At 31.5% G+C, this 22,255-nt stretch overlaps 1 protein-coding gene across 6 annotated transcripts in view; it reads left to right on the top strand.

Moving 5' to 3' along the window:
* The window catches only part of LOC148311119 (uncharacterized), a 415,481-nt gene that overhangs the window by 316,910 nt on the left and 76,316 nt on the right, over positions 1-22,255 (top strand). For 4 of the 6 annotated variants that reach the window (XM_088257213.1, XM_088257210.1, XM_088257211.1 and 1 more), the window contains exons 2-3: positions 17,362-17,664; positions 21,101-21,312. In XM_088257213.1, coding sequence (XP_088113339.1) covers positions 17,362-17,664; positions 21,101-21,312 — 515 coding nt within the window. The remainder of the gene's footprint in view (positions 1-17,361; positions 17,665-21,100; positions 21,313-22,255) is intronic. The other 2 variants (XM_088257212.1, XM_088257209.1) reach the window with 1 other exon arrangement.

Below are 22,255 nucleotides of genomic sequence, written 5' to 3'. Positions count from 1 at the left end.
ATTACAATGTTCACTTTATACTAACCGTAATGTCATATTTCATATAAGCTTGCAGACATTATTCATTGTCACCTAGGGTTGCTAACATCACACGCTCGTAGGCACAGAATGTCGAGTTTAATTAGTCAACATTAGTGCTAGCATTGAGTATCCATTATCGTTGATAAAGAGCAATTAGATATAGGGATTGTTACACCACACCTGCTTCTAGAGATAGCCGCAATAGGATCCTTCTCCAATTAGATAGAGCATCACGTGGTCTACACGCATACCTATCACAAGGGTTGATCAGGCTCTACTAGCAAAATTTACTCAAAAGTTCATACATTGGTATGACTTATTTATTGTAACTGCAGACAGTTGGTAGAATTCCATATTGAATTGTTGGGTAATATATCCAAAATAAAACAAGGTTTTTGTTGGATTGAATTCTACATTTATGTATGTATATCTTAATACGTGGCGCGTTTCGTCTTTTTAGTGTTTGATAATGTCCTAAGAAGACGAAACGCTTCACTTATTAAGATATACATAAATAAATGAAGAATTCAATCCAACAAAAACCTTGTCTAATTTTGAATATATTACCCAACAATTGGTTTGACTTCCAGAATATTCAAAACAGCAATTATGGACATGATATTATTATGAATATTAATCTTCTTTTTCTTTTCCTTCTTGGTGTAGGCTTTGTGGCCTGTTTTTTAAAATGGATTTGCCTCCTGCGATGTCGCTTCCTAGCTGTCAATCCAGCTCTTTGGTGGTCTGACCGGGAGTAGTCTATCTTGGGGTCGGATTTAAAATTAATATTATTTATACTTCAGACACTGGATATTCTCCCTACAGACGATATGCTAATATTTTAGGCTTCTGAACTTGATTTGAAACCATTCTTTTTTTATAAAATATGAAAGAAGATGGAAGTCTAAGGGGGTTCAATCTGAGCAAGGTAAATAAATACTTCACAAATAATTTAAATGGTGGCGCCACAATCAGCCTTACTTCCAAATCTATTAAATTACTACCCACGTGTCAAAGAGATCCAAGACAAGTACAAGTTCATATTTACAAGTATCAAAAATTAATGCAATATGGATGTTTTATAATGGCCAGAATAGTGAACACTACACAAATGTATAAAGCGATCACTTTAACCAGTTAAACGCCAGGTTGTAACCCCTGGGATACTCAGACTTCCATCTTCTTTCACAAAAACAATAGATGTTTATTCTCAAGTTGAGACACCTAAAACATAAATGTCTTATCTGATTGACGGCTTAGCTGTTATAATGTACGAATTTGTATTTTTTTCTTGTTCTTTTTGTAATATATTTAGATTGTTTTTAATCTCAACAAACCCGTTTCCACAAAACTTAACAATGGACTTGTAATCACCCAAGAATACTTGTCTTGCTATGCCAGTAATGAAACAAGTTAAAAAGCAAGTTCCGAAGTACTCCAAATCTTATGGTTTGGGCAAACTTAAACGAAATATTTTTCGGATTTGGCTGAACGCTACACAAAGGATTCCATTAAGCGATTATGCTACACAATGGCCAAACAATGAATGAAATGATAATAATTCTCCTCTTTATCCTGAATCATATGCCAGCCAAGTCCTTTCAGGGCCTTTTACTAACACAACTATTCCATACAGATGTCACCCGAACTATTATGATAATACAAGTCGAAACGAACTTCAGCAAAGCGGGTATCTTCGAAATACAACTCCCAAAGCAGCTTTTGATTTTACAATAAGCCTTTATTATCATTCATAGCAATTAATCGATTACTACCTCTTCAAAAACTACTTATACTGCTATTATGAGGCCGTTTGATTGCGGTATTAAGCAAAGAGGATAGAGCGCCACACTCGTCTATCCTGACATATTCCTGGATTCCTCTTCAAACTTAAACGAAACACACCAGACTTAATACACACATCATATCATGCGTGAACTTTTCACAAATTTCAGGCTCTAATTGTTTTAGTGGTGCCAAATTTTTCTATTATTTTTAATAGGTACAGTATTTTAAAGGTATATTTAGGTGAGATGAAAAAAAAATATATGTGAAAATAACTCCGGTAATTGGAGATAATCCAGATTTTGTAAACAAGTATTTGGATACACTCAAAATGTTGTAAACCAAATCATTTGCATTTACCAAACAAACGATTTCATTCGTAATTTTCTCGTTATCTTTCGCTCCATTTGTCCAAACCTTTTTCAATGTTTTTATTATCTCTAACTCAATCCTATATTATTTTTTAAAACCCCAATTTGCTAATCAAGCAAGTCTTGAAACTTGAAAGAATAATGGAAATCTTCAAAACACTCTGGTCTCAATAGTTCTTCGTTACATCGTTTTCAAACGTAACGAGTATTCCTTCTACAGCTGCTATGCTGGCATTTTGATCCAGCAAGTCTTAAAATAGCACTCTCTGAACGATGAATGATATAAATATCATTCATCGTTCAAAAAAAGTGAACGATGAATGATAAGGAGAGTATTATATTACCATTCCACAAAGTTAACAATGCTTTAAGTATACAAAAGTCTTAGAGTAATTTACTGTAAACAAATTTGTTACAAAAGTAGGTACTTTTTAACAATTTGGCCTAATGCCCTCTACAAAGGCATAATGAAGGAGAGGGTTACGCTATTTTTATTTTTTTTAATTTTAATTATTTTTTTTATTTATAGGTAAAACATCGTTCAAAATGGGCGGTAAAAAATGTATAATAATTGACCACGTCCTTCCGTTTATTCAAGACTGTAATTCTATTTTTTGTGGTAATAATAATAAAGGCGTGACCGTAAATAATGTTGGCATCCCTTTCAAATTTATAATGCTGTCCCAATGTTTCTTCTCATCAGTCACAGCTGAATGTTTTACTAACGACTAGTTATGACCGATGTTTGTTCTACAGACGCGCCTGGTGGTGGGTCCAAAACCCTTTCCTAATTATTATACAACATGAATATTGGAGGTATCCCGATCGTGTTATTGTTATTGTTTTGTTTATATAAACACCGCTATGTTGCCGTACTTATCGTTTTATCTCCCTCGCACTTACATAGGAGTAAAAAAAATAGGAGTACATTATCCATAGAAGGATTTTTTCTTGAACATTTTAATTTTTTCTGGTATAATCGTAATTTCATCTTAAAGCGGTATCGAAAATATGTACATTAGTGTACCTACACTAGATATGTGACTTATCGGTAACTGTAACTTTTTCAGTTATACAATTGGTTGGCTTTTGGTTGGTTGGAAGATATTGCTTTTAAACAATAAGCCCGCCAATGTACTTTTTTCTTTTCTTTACATGAAGTTTAAATAAATTATCAATTGGGATGATATTCGTAACATTTTATTGGTTTATACGGTATTTAGCACTCTCCTTATAATTTGTCGTTCAATTTGTGTAAAACTACTTAAAAATACTACTTCATGACTATCGGTTTCGGTCAAATGTGACCTGATGATAGACTGGTTATACCGAAACCGGCAGTCGTGAACTAGTGTTTTTAAGTAGTATTACATAAAGTCAACGATGAATGACAAGCAGAGTATTACATTATCATACCACAAAGTTAACAATGCTTTTCATTTGTAAAAAATAGTTTTTTTAATGTCGAAAATATAAGGATTTTGAAATACACAAATTGTGTACTAATAAGCGTAATTAGTTTTGAATGGTCGAATCCAAAAACAACGTATTTTAATAAAGATTCGAGATTTCATACGGTTTTTAATTCGATATTCCTTGCCTAACCTGCTCCACACATATTTTATAAGGCTAAGCCTAGGTTAAGCAAAATGGTGTCGTTCTATCCTCTGTACTCACGCGGTGTGCTGTTTATTTCGTGTTGTTTTATTGCAAGAAAATAATACTTTTTAAATATATGTTGTACTTAATTCATAATCCATTTAAAAAGTAAAAGTATATATATGATAAACGATAACTTGTTTTCAATTCATTAGTAGATATTGTTTTTAAAAACTCATATTTTGATTGCTGAAAAACCTAAGACAAATCTTCGTTATTTTTACATGTCCTCAAAATAATTAGCTTAGTAAAATTTATGTAGGTTTAAAAAACACACGTTTTACGAAATAAAATAAGGGAAAGGTGAATACAAATATACACAGCTAAACACAAAAAGAATAAATGATGACATTTCTTTTGACTCATTGCTTATTCAAATGTCCGCTCTTTATTTCTCGACCTCTTTTGTTAATGTTAATTATGTCCTTTGCGGCTTGGGTTGTTAATTTTTACGAAAAATCAGGCTTATTTGTTTTATACGTCATGCCTGAGAGATTTCTCTACCTGCTGACCTTCCTGCCCAGCAGATGGTGTAACTTGATTCCGCGGAGACGGTCCATTATCTTCATAATTTATGCGTCGTGGTTTTAATAAGCTTTCAGCGACTCTCCAATGAAAGGAAGTGCACTGTCGTTCCGTTTGTTTTTGCCTTCGGACTGACGTTTTTAATTTAAAAGAAGATCCGATCGTTTTGCGTTCAGTATTTCTCAACCTACGCCGAACCTTCAAACTCAAATAAAACTTGACGCAATCATTATTCCACTCAGCTTTTTTCACAGTTACTCATTGATTCCAAGAAAATTTAAATCACGTAATCTATTTTTTTAAACTTCACGATGGGTTTTTGATATTATTAATATTTTAGCATATAACATGTATAGCATTTATTTTGTGGTAAGTCGTTTTCACTTTTTTTTGTACAAAATTTTTGTAACGATAGTATTTAACAATCCACTGAGATTTTTTATCTACCGGTTTCAAGAAATACCCATCTCTTTGTCAGGACAATCACTACACTATCATGCAAACACTACTACACGTCTTTGCCATAGCATTATTCACATACTTACAACTACACAAAGTATTGATTATATGCATGTTTAGGTCGGTCCAAGGCCCAACATGTACTACTGGTCGTGGTCTAATATACTCTAAGGATGTTAGTCAAAACAAGTGGAGATTTTGTCGGGGTCACCACCCACTTTAGACCCCGCTTACTCCTTTCAACCCATATAATCCTGACTTATTTTCACTCTTTATTTCAACATCTTTAGTGCATGTTAGACCTCAACGTTTGGTGCATGTTGTTCTGCAATCCATGATTGTCCTTGGGTCGATACAAAAACGCATGTGATCAATATTTTGTGTAGTTGTAAGTGTAAGAATAGTGTTATGGTATTGACGTGTAGTATTGCATGCTGTTGGAGTGATTGCACTTACAAAGAGACGGGTATGTCTCGAAACCGGTAGACAAAATTTTCAATGAGTGGTTATACACTCACTTAAATTTCTTCGTTAAAAGAGTTTAAAAGCAAGCTATAATTTTTTAAAACTTAACATAGATGAAGAAGAATATGGAAGTTTGGGCATTTACGGGGCTTATGACCATCATAGGCCGGGTTGGGTGATCATTTTATACACGTGTACATATATATATATATATATATATATATATATATATATATATATATATATATATATATATATATATATATATATATATATATATATATATATATATATATATATATATATATATATATATATATATATATATATATATATATATATATATATATATATATATATATATATATATATATATATAGTTCAAATTTCGAAACAAAGTGCTTGAATCCCTAGAATTTCACTAGAGACATCTATTGGTGAGAAGCTTTTTAATGAGCAAAAATGCATGTGTAGTCAAAAAATAATGTCAAATATAACTCCTATAATTGGAGATAATCCAGATTTATGTAAAAGTATTTGCACACACTCAATATGTAGTAAAAGTAAGTTATTTGAGAGTATAATAAGTCATTCTGGGTTAGTTTTGTAAAGGGAGTTACATCCTTGTGCAATCTTCTACGACTCAGCCCTCTTGTAAGTACCATCGCCTTGTCTTGAAACAAGTCACTCGTACAAAACAAATCCAATCAATTGATCAGCGAAACTCCCCCTTCCGTCTTCCATAACTAAAAGAATTCTAGTTTCAGCCCCACTGCAAAGGAAATTTCTTTTATCGTTAGTACAAAGCACCTTTAAAAGGATTTTCTCGAAACCCCCTCCCGCCACCAATTGCAGTCAGCTTCGCTTTGATAAATACGCGTCCCTTCATTCCTTGTGACAGCGCGATGCAACGATCAATAGCATTAATGCAATTTACAATAATATCTTCCCTTTTTATCAAACACAAAATTCCACTGCACTCGTTAAAACATAGAACCCCTATTAATTTATATTATATTCAAAAGACAATATTAATTATTTTAGTATTAAAATAAACAAACCTTATTATGTACGAAACATAATTTCATGCTTTATTTACCGGTGAACGGGATGAAATAATATAAACTAATTGTGTTAAAAATGTCACATATAGTATAATAAAATAACTGCTTATTTTTATCCACGTAAATTTTAATTTATTTGGTCGAAACCGACATTATCAGACCAATCTGATATTGTCGGTTACGACGAAACTTGGTCACTGGCGAAATAAAATTTATGTAAAAAAACTATATACTTTTTATTTTATTATACAAAATGCAGTTCTACCAAGAAATGTCAGTAAAAAACTCCTTTTTTACTGTAAAACAACATTAAAAATTAATGTAACAGTTAAAATAAATAAATCTTTAATGCGTTCATAAAATCATTTCTTATCACAATCTGGAGAATTTATTTCACAAACAAAGATAGTAAGTTGAATTGCTCATTTATTGACTAAGAGTTCCATTTTTCTTTTAAGAAACGCCTTGTCGCGTTTCCCGGAAATGTTAACTTTTCAATATATCCTCTTTGGAAAGTTGCCCCCTATCTTTCCATTATCAATCTATACTTACAACTAAAATAAAATGAGTTACTGTGTGCTTTATACTGTGAAATCATACTTGTGCCCGTAAATGAATCAGTTTACTTATTACTCAAAACGAAAGAATAGAAATATTTGTAGTTTACATAAGCACTTTTCATCTAATTTTATTTCTGATATCTATTGTATTCTTGCCAGTGCCCTTTTATTATGACCTAAAATAAAATGTATACCCACACACAGGTCATGCCTTTGTAGGATCTTTTTTGAATTAATATTTTTTATTGAACTTGTTATTATAATATAATTTATTGCGAAATGCAAAAGAATTTAAAATGATGAAAAAAATAGGATAGATAAAGGGTTTTCAGGATAAGTTATAATTTAAAAAAACGTTAATATCGCATTTACATATTTCTAAAATTTACCCGATATTCTTTTGTATCTTTATGTCTTTTAAACGTTTTCATAAAATCACATCAGAGAAGCACACCTAGTATGTTAAATAGTGTATATATTTTTAATATAAAAGTTTTCTTCTAAATAAAATTCAAGCAAAATTACGTGAATACATTTAACAAAATCTAAGTTACAATATTTTTTATACAGAAGGTACAGCGAAAAATTAAAATAATAAGCAATTTGGACAAAATACGAGACCTTACTCATGAAACATTTTTAACATAAAATTTGAATAATATTGAAAAAGTTTCATCCCCTCGTTACTTACACAATACTTAATTTTTAAGTTGACCTGTTTTAAACTTCAGATCAAATATCTTAAAGTTTTCGTATCGCATAATTTCGCAAAGACTTTCTTAGTCATATTTTGAAACGGAAAACAAGAATTAAATTTTTATTTTCATATTACATGAAGACGTAAACGTTTAAATCAAGAATATCTCTTTGATTTAATTTTTAAATAACGTTTTAGAATAAGTTTTTTTTAAATAGCGTTTTGATGTTCCATTTATTTTCTAATGACATTTATGCGGAACTGAAAATATCTTAAGAATTTCGATGGAGGGTCTGTGAGCTCTAAAAGCTTCGTATCTTTAAAATCCGGGGTTTTTAAGTGGATTAAGCACTCTCCTAGTCTTCTGGGTTCCTGTTCTATACATACGTAAAAAGGGTAGCAGCCGAGTAGATAGGTGAATTTTCTTTAAAGGGGTGGTTTGTCTACCACTTGACCTACCAAATGAACACTCACCCCATCGACCCTCAAAACACGCCTTACAATTTGCAATGTAAATTGTTTTTTATTCAAATGTATGGGAATACGGAAACCTTGCCTCGCCAAATGGACGTGTTTGAAAAGTTTCATTGGAAAACAGCATGCGAACATCCGTATAAAGCTTCTTTTAGGTTTGTTTTTAACCCTAGTTATTTCCGTGTGTTTTTATTTGCACAGAGATTTAAAAACTTCAACCTTTTTTGTTTTCCACAACTATTCAGTAACTTAAGATTATCGTTCTTTTTTTATGTAAATAAATGTTTTATTTGATTTTATTTGTAAATTTTAAATTAATTTCGTAGATTCCACTATATTTATATTTTATTTTTGCACGTGTTTCGATGAATATAGCATCAAAATTCAAAACAAGAATCAGGGAATGCGAATAATCTTTAAGTTTTTTTTTTCAAAGCTCGCTTACCCTTAAATGTATAACAATCCACACACTCGTATTAAAACAGCAACGTAGAAATCCACATAATAATTCATAAGAAAAGTTATAAACTTCAAAATGTTTAAATAATAGAAATTTTTAAAAAATATACATAATAATAAAACCAAAATTGAAATATGGCAATGAACAAAACCTCCCCTTATATTTTATGTTCAGTGATAAAGAAAACAGCTTTTACCCTCTCTTCATCCTTCAACGTCCCAAGGAGACAACTCTTTTAGACTAAGGTCTCTTTTAGATACGGTGTTTGATAATGATGCTAAATGCATCGAAACTCATTTTACAATAAATTTTAAAAAAGTATTTTTAACCAAGTAAAAATTCTTTAAAAATGTTAGATATATTTCCTCAAAGTGACCGCCGAATCAATTAATAAAAATATTTTACTATTAACTTCAAAGTAAGCATGTTAATGATAAGTTTTTGATTTTTTTTTAATGTAAATGTTTTTTTAATTAAATTTTTAAAATGGAATTATTAAAACTAATTAACATAGAAATCTTTCCTGGTGATTTTTCACGTTTATCTTTGCATCATTTCTGTATCTATTTGTCCGCCTCTCATTGCTTGACAAAAAGCTTTAGAGGTATATTTGCTTTGGCATTGTCGAAAACCAACAGTTAAAATGTCAACAATATCTTTGCATATTTCAAAACGAATATTTCATGCTCTTCGACATTTCTCAAGACTGTCATTCCGATATTCCATTTCATCCAGCTGAAGCACTAAGTATTGAAATTTATTTTTCTTGTCGTTAAACGTTTCTTTGTGTTTGCTTTCTTTGCCGCCTTTGAGATGTTAGACTGTTGACATTATATTGTTTTAATGAAAAATAATGTTGGTATTTAAATTATTTTCCTTGTTGTCTTCAAGGGTATATCACAAAACATTAAATATAATATTTTAAACCTCACTTCTTAATCAAACAATGTTAATTTGTAATTTTCTTTAAATTATGAATACTAAGCTTACATTATCATAGTCTAGCACCCTTGAGTATTTTATGAAAATAATCCTGCACAAATCATCGAAAATTGTTATGATTTATCATTATTGTAATTAAGAACAAACATTTTTAGTACAACATTAATCAAAGACGAAATTCGTATTTAACCACTTTTGCTTTTAGTACTATTATTTGAACCGATTTTGGCAAATACTTTATAACTAAAAAGGTATTTGTCGTGTTGAAAGAATAGTACCAATAATAAAAGTGTTCAAAAGCAAATTTTGTATTTTATTAATTCCATATTTCTCTCTGCCATCGTGGTTTAGTGGTTAGTATGTTTGGCTACCGCACTGGAGGTCTGGAATTCGATTCACAGTGGTGTCTAAATAGATATATGCGATTTTTCCCTCGAATATTTATTTAATATTATTTTAGGCTGGCAGGACTCTTAGGGCTGATGACATTTTCTTTATACATTCAATGATGGAGACGTCACTGTTTATATACGGTGCAGTTCCCTATGCACCATTAAATGTTTTTAAGGGTTTAGTAAAATTACAACATGTTGGGTATATCAAAATCCTTGTTCTAAAAATGTTTGTAGTGTTGTCGTTAATCATGGGTAGAATGGTGATTGCTATGTGTGTGTATTGAGATTATTTAAAACACTATATAAACCCAGACATCCATACTCTTCTTCACGTATATTGAGATTTCAAAAATGCCACAAAGTATTTGCTTAAGACATTCCTTTTATTCAAATCCAATACAGAGTTGTCAGACGTTAAATGACCCGTAAATGCACTCAATCGTAGATTTTTCGGAAATCTTTCCCGCAATATTTACTCGATTATCATAAAAATATTTTCCCCCGAATATGTCACTCGATAAAGAATTCAATTTGTTAAGAAGTTCCAGATATTATTCATGTTTATACCCCTAAGTATCGTTTATTCGACATTAAAATATTTCTCAAAGTTCAATATTTCATGTGACTTATCGGCATTGTGGGGCCATAACTTTTTATTGCCATTTTTATTTACTTACTTACCTAACTTCCAATGGGGTTCTTTTAACAAATAAATTATGCATATGATCTCATAAATCGCGCGTGCAACTGAAAACCGCCCCCTCAAACGCTTTATGTAAGACAATATCATTCAATAGCGGGAAAAATGTTTTCTTGGAAACGATGAAATATTTTTGTGGGTGCGATTACGATATTCTACTTTCGTCTTTCGGAGGTAAAAAATGGCTATCTACGCCAAAAATTTAACACTTAGGTTTTATTTTAAATATTTGAAGTCATTGGAAATTTAACGCAGAATTTTATAGGTAGTTTTCGATAAGTTTATTTATGAAAATTGAGTAAAAACAGATCCATGTTTTCTTTAATATTTTAATTCATCGGTATTTCAACCCAGGCTGTACGGATAATATGACGGTATTTTTAGTTATGAAAATAAATTAACACTAATGTGTGTTTTTAAAATATTTTAATTCATCGGTTATTCAACCCAGGCTTTAAAGATAAAATGCTGATTAATTTATTTATAAAAAAATCAGTGAAACAAATTTATGGTTTAAATAAAATCTGTATGAAATATTTTAAATTGTCGTAAATTCAACCTAGGTTTTGAAAACATTATTTCGGTAAATTTATTTCTAAAAATAAAGTCAAACAAATTTTTGAGATGAATATAAATGCAGGAGAAAGCGGAGAAAAACTTGGCATGATTAAGTATTTCAAATATTACTAAAACAAAGTGGTTAAGTCCACGGTCGGAATCAGCGAGTAAGCGTGAGGTAGTATAAATCACATGATTGTGAAAGAGTAATTGTTTGGAAATACAGATTGGCGTGGCATGCCATTCTCTCTTCTTACCCATGTGGGGAAGCAACGTGATGGTTGGTTAGGTTTATTCATAAACACGAATAAAAAGTATGAAGCTTCTTTTACAAAAAAATCATATATACAAAATAAAACACATTGATTTTCTTCTCAATTTGAATGAAAAACCTGGACCGACACTTAGATCTGTTTTTTCCTATTTCATCTGAATGCCTTGCTTTATTATTTTTCGTTTCCACTTCGGAATAAAACACCTCGTTCTTGCATCCTCGGCAGGAAATACTTAAGCTTCTTATAGATGCACCGAGAGGATACTTTCTTGCTAAGTTTCTGCGATTCCTTCTCTTTATGCCCAATTATTTTCTCAACATTCAATGGTTTACCGGTTTGCTGGAATAAAAACCGTAGCACAAAGACCTGGAAATGAGGGATGAAGGAACGATAAATAAGCGAATAAATTATATGTTTGATTATTTCATTCAAAATTTAAGTTATAATATTTTGTAGTTATACTTATGTACACGACACAAAACATTTAAAAGGAATATATATTGTAGAAACCCTGTATTTTTTTGTCGTTGTTAATATAATGTTAGTTTTCCAAGAAATAAATAAATATGAATATTTTTTCAAATTAATTTAATTTATTTGTATGTAACAATTATTTGTTTGATAGATGTTAGATTATGATATAAGGAATGAATGCGAGAACGAGATAAGAATTATCGATAAATTAAAAAAAGGTGTATTGAGATTGTTGGATAATATATCCAAAATAAAACAAGGTTTTTGTTAGATTGAATTCTATATTTATTTACGTTTATCTTAATACGTAACGCGTTTCATCTTCTTAGGACATTATCAAACAATTAGGTGTTTGATAATGTCCTAAGATGACGAAACGCATCACGTATTAAGATATACATAAATAAATGTAGAATTCAATCCAACAAAAACCGTGTTTTGTTTTGGATATATTACCCAACAATTCAATATGGAATTCTACCAACTGTCTGCAGTCCAAACAATTTCAATAATAAATAATGTATTGAGATTGTTTGGACATGTGGAATGAATGAAAGTAGAAATAACGATTAAACGAATTTATGACGTGATTGTAGTTCGAATAGGAGAAGAAAAAGACTGAAAAACATGGCATGATGAAGATTTTCAAATATTTTAAAGTAGTCGGGTCAGAAATCGGAATAATCTGCGTGTATGTATGAGGCGATGCGTAAAAAGATGTATTATTGTGGAAGATGCGAAAATTGCGTGCAAAGAGAGATTGGTGTGACGTTCTATTCTTTCTGCCTACCCCTGCGGGGAAGCTTCTTCTCACACATGCCCACCGATTATTCTGATTCGATGTATTTGACATACCTGGTAGTGCTAAGTTTTCCTCTAGATCCAGCATATTTTTTTACCGTTCTTTCCTCTCATTTATTCCCCATGTCCAAACCATTTCAATACACTTTACTTAATTTTGCCTTGCTTGATTTCCTTATTTCATAATTCGATCATCTATCTTACATCGATGTGGCACACGTTCGTCTCAGAGATCAAATTTCAACTAAATTTAGTCGAAATAATAGATAATAATAGATAGTGTTACATTCGTATTATTTTACAGTGAAACATTTAAAAGTGTTAAGATTCACCGAACATAGTAAAACTTTGAATCTCAACCCAATATTGACAGGGGGTAGTTTGTCCTCTTTATTTAGTTCGCATCAAACTTTAGTTCATTAAAATTGAACGTGAGTTATTTACGAGCTTTGGGGTAACTTAGTCCTCCAAACTTGTTAGAAAATCCACAACTTTTTCATACAGTTTGGACCTACAAAGACACCTGGTAAAACTAACGAACTTCGAGTGTTTCGCATAACGAACTTTACCGCAAAAAGTGCCATTGTCTTTGTTTCGCCGTTTTTAAGAGATATTTTTCCCTCAAAAGGGTTGTGTACCTTTCAAATAGTTTTTATTTTTATTTAGTTTGTATCCAAAAGTTTGTGTCTGCGTGTTTGTATTTGAGTAGATAATTTACAAAAGTGGTCACGTTTGTGTGATTCCATGATATTGAAATTCAAAACGCATATCAGATTAACACTTCACTTGGGAATATATTATTATTTATTTATTCACAGTAAAATGTAATTGTATGTTACCTGTGTAAAAACTAAGCATTTATAATAAACCTTTGTAAAAAATACTCATACATATTAAAGGTGTAAAAACTAGTCACACATAATAAAGAGAATAGTGTTGTGGAAAATTAACTCATTTTAATTTTCCACAGCATTATATTGTACTTTTTTCTCGTATTGAAATTAATTTATTTCTCTCATTTGTTTTAGGCTAACCGCTTGAATAAAAAATGAAGCTTATATGATCTCAGTTTTGTAGTAATATTTCTTGGTGAAACTGCATTTTATATAATAAACCAACAACTATAACATATACCATATATTTTAGTTTAAATATGTTTTTTCCACTTTCATTTTATTTAACCTAAAAAAGTCAGAATTTCATCAGAATAGTCAGACATCAGATGACATTATCAGACCAAGATTAATATTCGAAATTCTTAAATGGACACTAGCCTATGATAGATCATAAGTCCTGTAAATACCCAGACTTCCATATTCTTCTTCGTCGTTGTTGAGATGTCAAAATGGAGAGATAATTTTATACTAGACCATATATTTAAGATTAGCTACAGTATTTTATTTCTTATTTTATTTATTTATTCATGTAAAGAAATAAGTACATTGGCGGGATTATTTCCAAAAAGCAATATCTTCCAACCAACCAAAAACAGACTAGAAATATTGGTAAAAACGTTTGATACCCCATATCACTGTTTGAAATCAAAGGTAAGATAGTACTTGAACATTAAAAAAAAACATAAATTACAAATTTATGATAGTAAGAAAGGCAAAGTAATAAATACTGTTTTATAATTTATTATTATCTGTAAGTATTTGTTAAAATAAATTTTTATCGTAAGCATAACCATTACTTTAAATTTGAGTATAAATATCATATTTTGTGATAATTTCGTCAACTGAAAATGAGGGTTACATTATTTGCCGTATCCCATGAAAAAGCCTGAAGTTTCATTAACGGGTTCCAGTGGCGTCTGAGAAGCTTCGGCGTCGCGACGGCATTCTACTCAGAGTAGTCTCGAAACTCACAAGGCTTTTGTTCTGGCGGCCGGTCGTGACTTGGCTTTTATTTCACTCACGCTTTCACGTCGAGGTATAAAACATTAAACTTTACAATCATTATACCATTTTGTTTATGTTTAGTACTTACTTGATTGTGCCCTCGGAGTCTGAGAACACTTTGAAAGCTTTTACAACAGATGGACTTTTTATTTCAAAAGTTTTTTTAAATTTTATAAAACATAAAAGGTTTAATAATTTTTATATTGAATACAAAACAAACATTATGAATAAAACTTGATCATTAATTAAACTTAAATAAATTTATTCACTGATATTTCAATTGCTCAGTAGGTATAATGAATTCAACATTTTCACATTAAATACGATATTGAAAATAAAAGAATAACAAAATAAAAACTAAAAATCTCTCGAATTATCAGCGGAGATTATCTATTTACCCTTTTAAAGCGGTTACTTAAAAAAAAACAACTATTAAATTTGTTTTGTGTAAAAAATCATATTCTTTTCAATTTCTCATTCCATCAAAAAAATCCTTAAAAAAATCAGAAAAATTTCATAATCTTTTCAATTTTATTTCCCTCTCGGAAAAATCTGAAAATGGTATTTGACCATTTTATACCATATTGGTAAAAAGTTTATTACGTTTTTCTCACAGTGAATATTTCAATAAATATACAATTTTAATTTAATATAATATACGAGCGTGATTTAAATAAGGGTCTTCTCGTATTTCGTTTTACCAAAAGATTATATATATTCATAATTATTATTTAAAAAACGGAAGAAAAACACAAACAGTTTGGTATTTATTTGTCATCCAGCGCGAATTCACATTTACCTTTAAATAAAAAAAATAATTATACCGGTCCTCACCCCTTGTACCCTACCCTCATCTACAATATGGTAGTTACATCACGATTTTTCTGTAGTATATTATTGTCACTCTAGTCCCATGTATAAAAAAACAATAGCGAAAACAGATTTAAAATGGATGAGGGTAGAATACAAAGGGCGGATATCGGCCTAATTTTTTTTAAGAATGGATTTTTCATAGTGTGGTTAAATTTCATCAGGATTTGTGAATACGGATAATGTTAACTAAAAAAACTTTTAATTTGATTGCTCAGTTTTAAAATTGATCGAATGAAAATTTAGAAAAAATTTTTTTTTTCCAATTTTGGTCTGTTTATGAATCGTTACAAGTTTCCATTTTTAAGTGTATAGTATTTTCAAATGCTTTTCAAATAATGAGATCATAAATAAAATATTTTGTGAACAGCAAATATGTACAAGATATAATGGATATTTAACGAGTTATTTTATAGTTATCTAAGGTCTTCAATGAATTTGGAGTCCGTTATGATCCAAGAACTTCGCATCGTAATACAAGTTTTGCATGTCGTAACTAACAAAGATTCAAATGACATGCTATGGTCTATACTTAATGTATTTGTTCAAAATTACGTTATTTCTAGACACGTTACTTCTACGTTCTGCTATAAATTGGGCACTTATAAATTAGTTCGGTAAATCGTATTTGAATTGCATCATTTAATATGAATATTAATGTTTATGTATATATATATTTTTTAAATATATATTTATTTTCATCTCGTGGGCTCTCACCGAGGGTGGTACTGTCCCTCAATAGGCTCTGGATGTGTCTCTAGGATATAAAAAGAAGGACTGAAAACTTTCTAACATATTTCTATTTCTCCACCAGAAGGTAAATAATCATTTTTGACTTAGTGCCCTTTCTCCAAAAAGTCATCGATGTAGGGAAGGTCATTGCAACAATGTCCCTTGATAGAGAACTATAAAGGGACATTGTTGTAACTTTTTTTCTTATTTCTTTTTATTCTTTTGCATTTTACAAACATGACATAAATTAAAATACAGAAAAATATGAATAGAATATAAATACAAAAAAAAAAAATCCCACAAAGGCATGCCCTGTGTGTTGGTATACAATATAATTTTGTTCATAGTAAAGTTAGCAAGCATGTACTACATTATGTTCTTCCTTCCCATATTGATGAAAAATTTTGGCAAGGGGGCGCAGAACCAAAAATAGTTGGGAATATGTGGTCTAAATAAATGCCGTTCTCTCTGCTTCTATAACTAATTATAAGGAGACATTGTTGCAACTTTCTTCCCCACATCGTTCAATTTTTTTTTACCGAGGAGGTATAGGTCAAAAATGGTTGGAATTATTCAATTCAATTCAATTCAATTTATTTATATAATTAATACATACATTACAAACTAACATTTAAGGCGTATACATTAAAAAAACAAATTAAAAAGCTCGCAAGAAGACTCTTGTTAAATGTGTAGAAAAAACCCGCTTCGGAAAACTCCTTCGGACACATGGAACAGATCAATATCCAATGTGATATTGTTCAACATAGCGGTAGCTCTTCCTACAGGCATAACCATCGGCAGGTTGGTCCTGTGTATAGGAATGTGAAACAATCTATGCCGACGCTGTCTTAGGTAACTATCGGGAACATACAGACCAATGCTCTGGATAATTTCAGGATTATCGACCATACCGTGCAACAATCGAAAAAAATGTGTAATCAAATACACATTCCTTCTAGTCTCTAAACTATTGTAGCCATGCATACCCTGGGGAAACTCGGTCGGGTAGAGCCAAGGATAATAGCCGTACTCTCTCATGTAGAAATACCTCAAAAACTTCTTTTGGACTTAATTATGTGGTCTAACTAACGCACCTTTCCGCTTCTACCCTTCTTTTGCCAATCCTTATGCCAATTTTGCTTCTTTTTCAACTTTTTTTATCTATTCCAGGATGGTGATCGAGGTTTCCTGGAAGGCCTAGCGTCCCGGTATGCGGACCTGTTCTCCACCCACTATGGAGACGTGCTGGACCATATGGAGGATCTGCGCCGGCGTGAGTGGGACGAGATGTCCCCGCGCATCCGCGTGCTGGGCGCGGGCACGCCGAGCACGCCGGGCACGCCGGGCACGCCGCCGGGCAGTAAGGCCTCGTGTAGCGGGGGCGAGAGGGGCCCCGCTTCGGGACACTGCGGCCAGCTGGGCACGCTCACCACGTCCCTGTCACAACCCATATATGTGCCGGGCAAATATTCTGTGAGTACTAAATATACTATACATATATTTATTTAAATATAATTTTAAAAAAAATATCCTTTTATTCTATACTATTATTTTATATATTGTAATCGTACAGGACAAAATGACCAACTAACAAAACATAAAATGTTCAGAAGGGCCATTTAAGTCACTTTTGCTCGGCAAGAAAATAAAAATCAATGCAGTTCATCATTTTTTATAAGATGTATATAATACTTCCGACGTTAAAATCCTTTGGGATTTTTTTAGGGCAATATTAAGCTAGAAAGATATCAAATAGTCAATGATCACGTTTTTGTAAAAAATGCACTTGGTCACTTTCTCCTGTATAACTACGATAAATTCATTTTCTTTACCTCTTTTTTAAGCACATTTATTTTATTTTTATACTTAGCACTAATCCTTGAAATTATACTTAAGTATATCGAAAATTGCATATGTACCCATTTTTGTCCATGAAAAATTTCATATGAAAGCATCTGTTGCACCAGATATTGCAGTTACATAAACATGTGTATATCATTTAATTATATATAAGAAATTCCGTTTCTAAAATAAAATTTTATGACATCGTACTTTTTAATATCATATATCAAAAATAGCAAATGGACCCATTTTTGGTCAATGAAAAAATTCATTTGAAAAAATACGTTCCACCGAACAATTTCACACAAACATATGTTAATATTTTATTTCATACATACAAATATCCATTTCCAAAATAAAATTACTTAAAAACCTTACCATAACTTAGATGTAAACATTATTACAATTAACTACATAAATTATTTCATATATAAGTATTTATTAAAATTACATACTTCTTCTTACGTAATACAGGTAAAAACTATGATAAGGAATAAGTATCTAAAAAGAAAAGGGAATAATAATCTCATGTAACATATTTTCATATAAATTACGTATCTAGATGAAAATGCGTACTGTAGGTATACATTTCTTAAAGGTAAATGTAAATCTTTTTCATACTTTAATAGCCTAACAAAACAGCAATACAATAAATTCCCTAGTTTTAAAACATCTAGAAAGTTTACACCGGTAACAGCCTACCCTAAATATTTACGCGGATCATAACAAACCAAGTTATGGCATACTGTTCGTACGAAAACATATTTTCACTTACGTACATGCAATTTAATTTCACTGGCAGGGGATGCCGCTCGTGTTTTTAATCTCCCCTTAAGTTCGTATGATGCTCTTAATGAAAACACTTTCGAGTTTAGAGACTTGGAGCGTCTTAGCGTCGCTGGCATATTCAAAGAGCAAACTCAGCCTCTTCTCGCGGGGAAATGAGCGAGAAAGAAATCTTCGCCGCTCCTAAGGTATTAAAACCCCATTTAAATAAACGAACCCTGTGTGTCCTTGTATCAGGGGTGTCCAATTATTTACTTTTATTCATCATTTTATGAAATCGAAGAACAAAATATTAAATATAAACGAACTTTTACTAACAAATATAAGAGTTTCTGCTTAGTAAAAAAGCTTCTTCATCTCACCAATAGATGTCACTGGTGAAAATTCTAGTGATTCTTGTACAGTGTTTCAAAATTGGAAAATAAATATTGAACTTATAAAAATTTGAAAAGTGTGTTCGTCAATCATGGGTAGAATTGGTGAATATTACACGTATGTAAAGTGATTATTTAAACCAGCCTATGACGGTATAAATCATAATATACCAATTAAAAAAACTTTCATTGGTATATTATAATTTGAATCAATATATCACGATTTTTTATTTCATAATTTATTCATTTAATCAATTTTTTTTTTTGATAGTCATTATATTTAAAAAAGACTTAACAAAATTTAACAAAACTTTTATCAAATATGTTCAAAAGGCTGTTTTTTGTTTTCAATTTCAAATTCGTTTAGTTTTATAAAACAATTCATAGTATTTTATTTGGAAACTTTCTTAGATTTTCCAACCCTTCTCCAACCGCGTCTTGTGAACAAAATGAGCAGTTTACCTGCAGTAACAGAACACTGATAAAATCCGCGTGTTTAACGGCAATTACGATACCAATTTGCATGCTTGTACAGTTTCTAGTAAAATGTTTGTTTATTTATGTTTGTTTCTAAACATCTACCATATTGAAGCACCGCTCAGTTAGTCTTTTACATTAAACACCTATTTAATTGTTAGGTAATATATCTAAAATTAAACATGGTTAATGGATTGAACTCTACTTATTTATATGATTTAAATTGTTGTGTACATACAAGAAAAATAAATGAGTAAATAAGGAAACACATGACAAAAATTGGATTACATGGATCCCCAGTATGCAGATTTTGTATGGAGGATAAAGAAACACCAATCCACATTCTCTATAATTGTGACGCACTCGCTCGCAAACGAAGTCACGTCCTTGGAGGACCACTACGGGACTCCGAGAAGGTGAAGCTCCTACCACCAAGACAGGTGAGAGCTACATGACTCATGTAGGTCTTGAGGGTGAGCTGTGATACAGAGAGAGATCACATTATACCTAATTTGGTCGCAGTGACATAAGGGATGCAAGATCCCTTCACCTCACAAAAAAGTAAATACTGGACACAGGAAGAAGGCTGTAAAATATTTGAATTTTTATTTTTAATTTCTTCATATTTCAATTTATTATTAAAATATGAAGTAAGTATGTAAAATATTTTCAACCCTTTCCACTCTGACCATTTTTTCTCATAACTGATCAGCTACCCTAATCGAAAAAATGACGTTTTTCTACCATCAAAATAAATATTTTGGTTCCCTTATTTTGGGACACTCTGTCTGGCAATTCGTATGACCATGTTAATTAAGATTAACTGTATTTATCTGAAATATTTTTTGGTAGACTATACTTGGGTGATAGAGAAATCAGTGATTAACCTGTTAACCGGGCGGGACGTATAAATACGTCAAACGTAAAGAATATCGGCAACGGGTAGGACATATGAATACGTCCTGTAAATATATGTTGCGCCTTGGAGAGGGCAGGACCTATATTTTCGAACAACCAACGTAAAAAGTCATCAATACATGTTTCGACATTAATTATTTTTTATTTGATTGTAATTTTGTATGTTCCTTTGTGATTTATATATAAATAAGCAAAAAATATACATTTTATAGTATTTTCATATATTTTATGTAAGTATAAATAATATGAACTTACGTCCACCGGGCGTGACGTACTGACACGTCCTAATGAAAGAGTTCGCGCCCGTTGTATGTTGCGTTATTAAAAAGTGAATTCCCCGGTTAACAGGTTAAAGTTATACCAGACATTGTGGCCCACGGAGCTGCCTACTAGAATCATACGGGCCAGAATGTCTGGCCTACAGAGTGGTAAGAGTGAAACTAGATTAAGTTAGGATAAGTTAGGTTAGTGGGACCAGTTTAGCACGACACTTGTATAAAAATAAAATTAAGAGCGGCCGTTCTCCCTCACAGCCTTCCAGCTGCCTGACCGACAAGGAGGAGGACGAGATCTACGGGTTCGGGTACGGCGTGTTCGGCAGGCACATGGCCGCGCGCCAGCAGCAGCAGAGGGCGCTCGTCGGCGCCGCCGCGGCGCATCCGCACCCGCCCCAGCCGGGCCACACGCAGCCGCTGGTGCATCATCATCATCACAACTACCAAACGTAAGGAAATTTAAACATAATATTACATACATCTTGCATTAAAACCTAAGTACTAACTTTTCTTGAATGTTTTCCGCAGATACTTTGTGGCACATTTTTTTAACCTTATAAAATTAAATAACTTTGTCATAAACACTTTTTTAATAATTAAATTCAACCTACCGGTTTCGACAATAACCTTGTCATCATCAGGGTTTATTTTAATTTAAAAACAATAAAATACTCTCACCAAATATTCCACCCACTCCATAAAAATCCTAAATATTATTTTTTAAATGCATATATTGTGATTTTCTATATATTTTTCGGAATAACAGCTAGATCTCTGAAGAAAATTATTATTTGTCGAAATCGGTTAGAAAATTGGAACGAAGTGGTAAAAAACAAAGTTCTCTTTTTAAAAAAAGTTTAAAAAAATCAATTCAATTTATATCACTTGATTTATATTTTGTAATTAAATAAAAATACAGCGTATGAAATTGATTATTTTTACTACTCATCAGCAAGTTCTATTGCGACAAATGGGTAAAACATATATGTACATCGGAATCTACAAGTCAAACCCGAGCCAAGTTAATTATTTGTAAATTAAACGCCTTTCATATAATATGCAAATCAGTTATTTGCGTTTCGCTTCTTCGAACCGAACGAAATTCCATCCGATTGTTTTTCCTTACAAAATCACTATAAATTGTCGTGTTTATGCAAAATAAATGCAAATTCCTTACTCAAATAACTAAAATCAACTAGGAGGTCGTAAATTCTAACCCCACTGTCAGCATAGGGTAAATTGTTATTTAACAATGTCTTTGATTAACAATTCCTTGAACATACTAGCGCTTAGTATAGAATCGCTTCTGATTACCCAATTCATCTTTCATAATAATAACAATACCCTCACGAACTCGGCTTACGCAATTTGCTTTTAAAACGGAGAGACAAC

The sequence above is a fragment of the Brachycentrus maculatus genome, unplaced genomic scaffold (assembly GCF_059751285.1).
Source record: "Brachycentrus maculatus isolate JH-2025_06_01 unplaced genomic scaffold, ASM5975128v1 h1tg000074l, whole genome shotgun sequence".
Lineage (NCBI taxonomy): Eukaryota > Metazoa > Arthropoda > Insecta > Trichoptera > Brachycentridae > Brachycentrus > Brachycentrus maculatus.
This window is presented reverse-complemented; position numbering and strand designations above follow the sequence as displayed.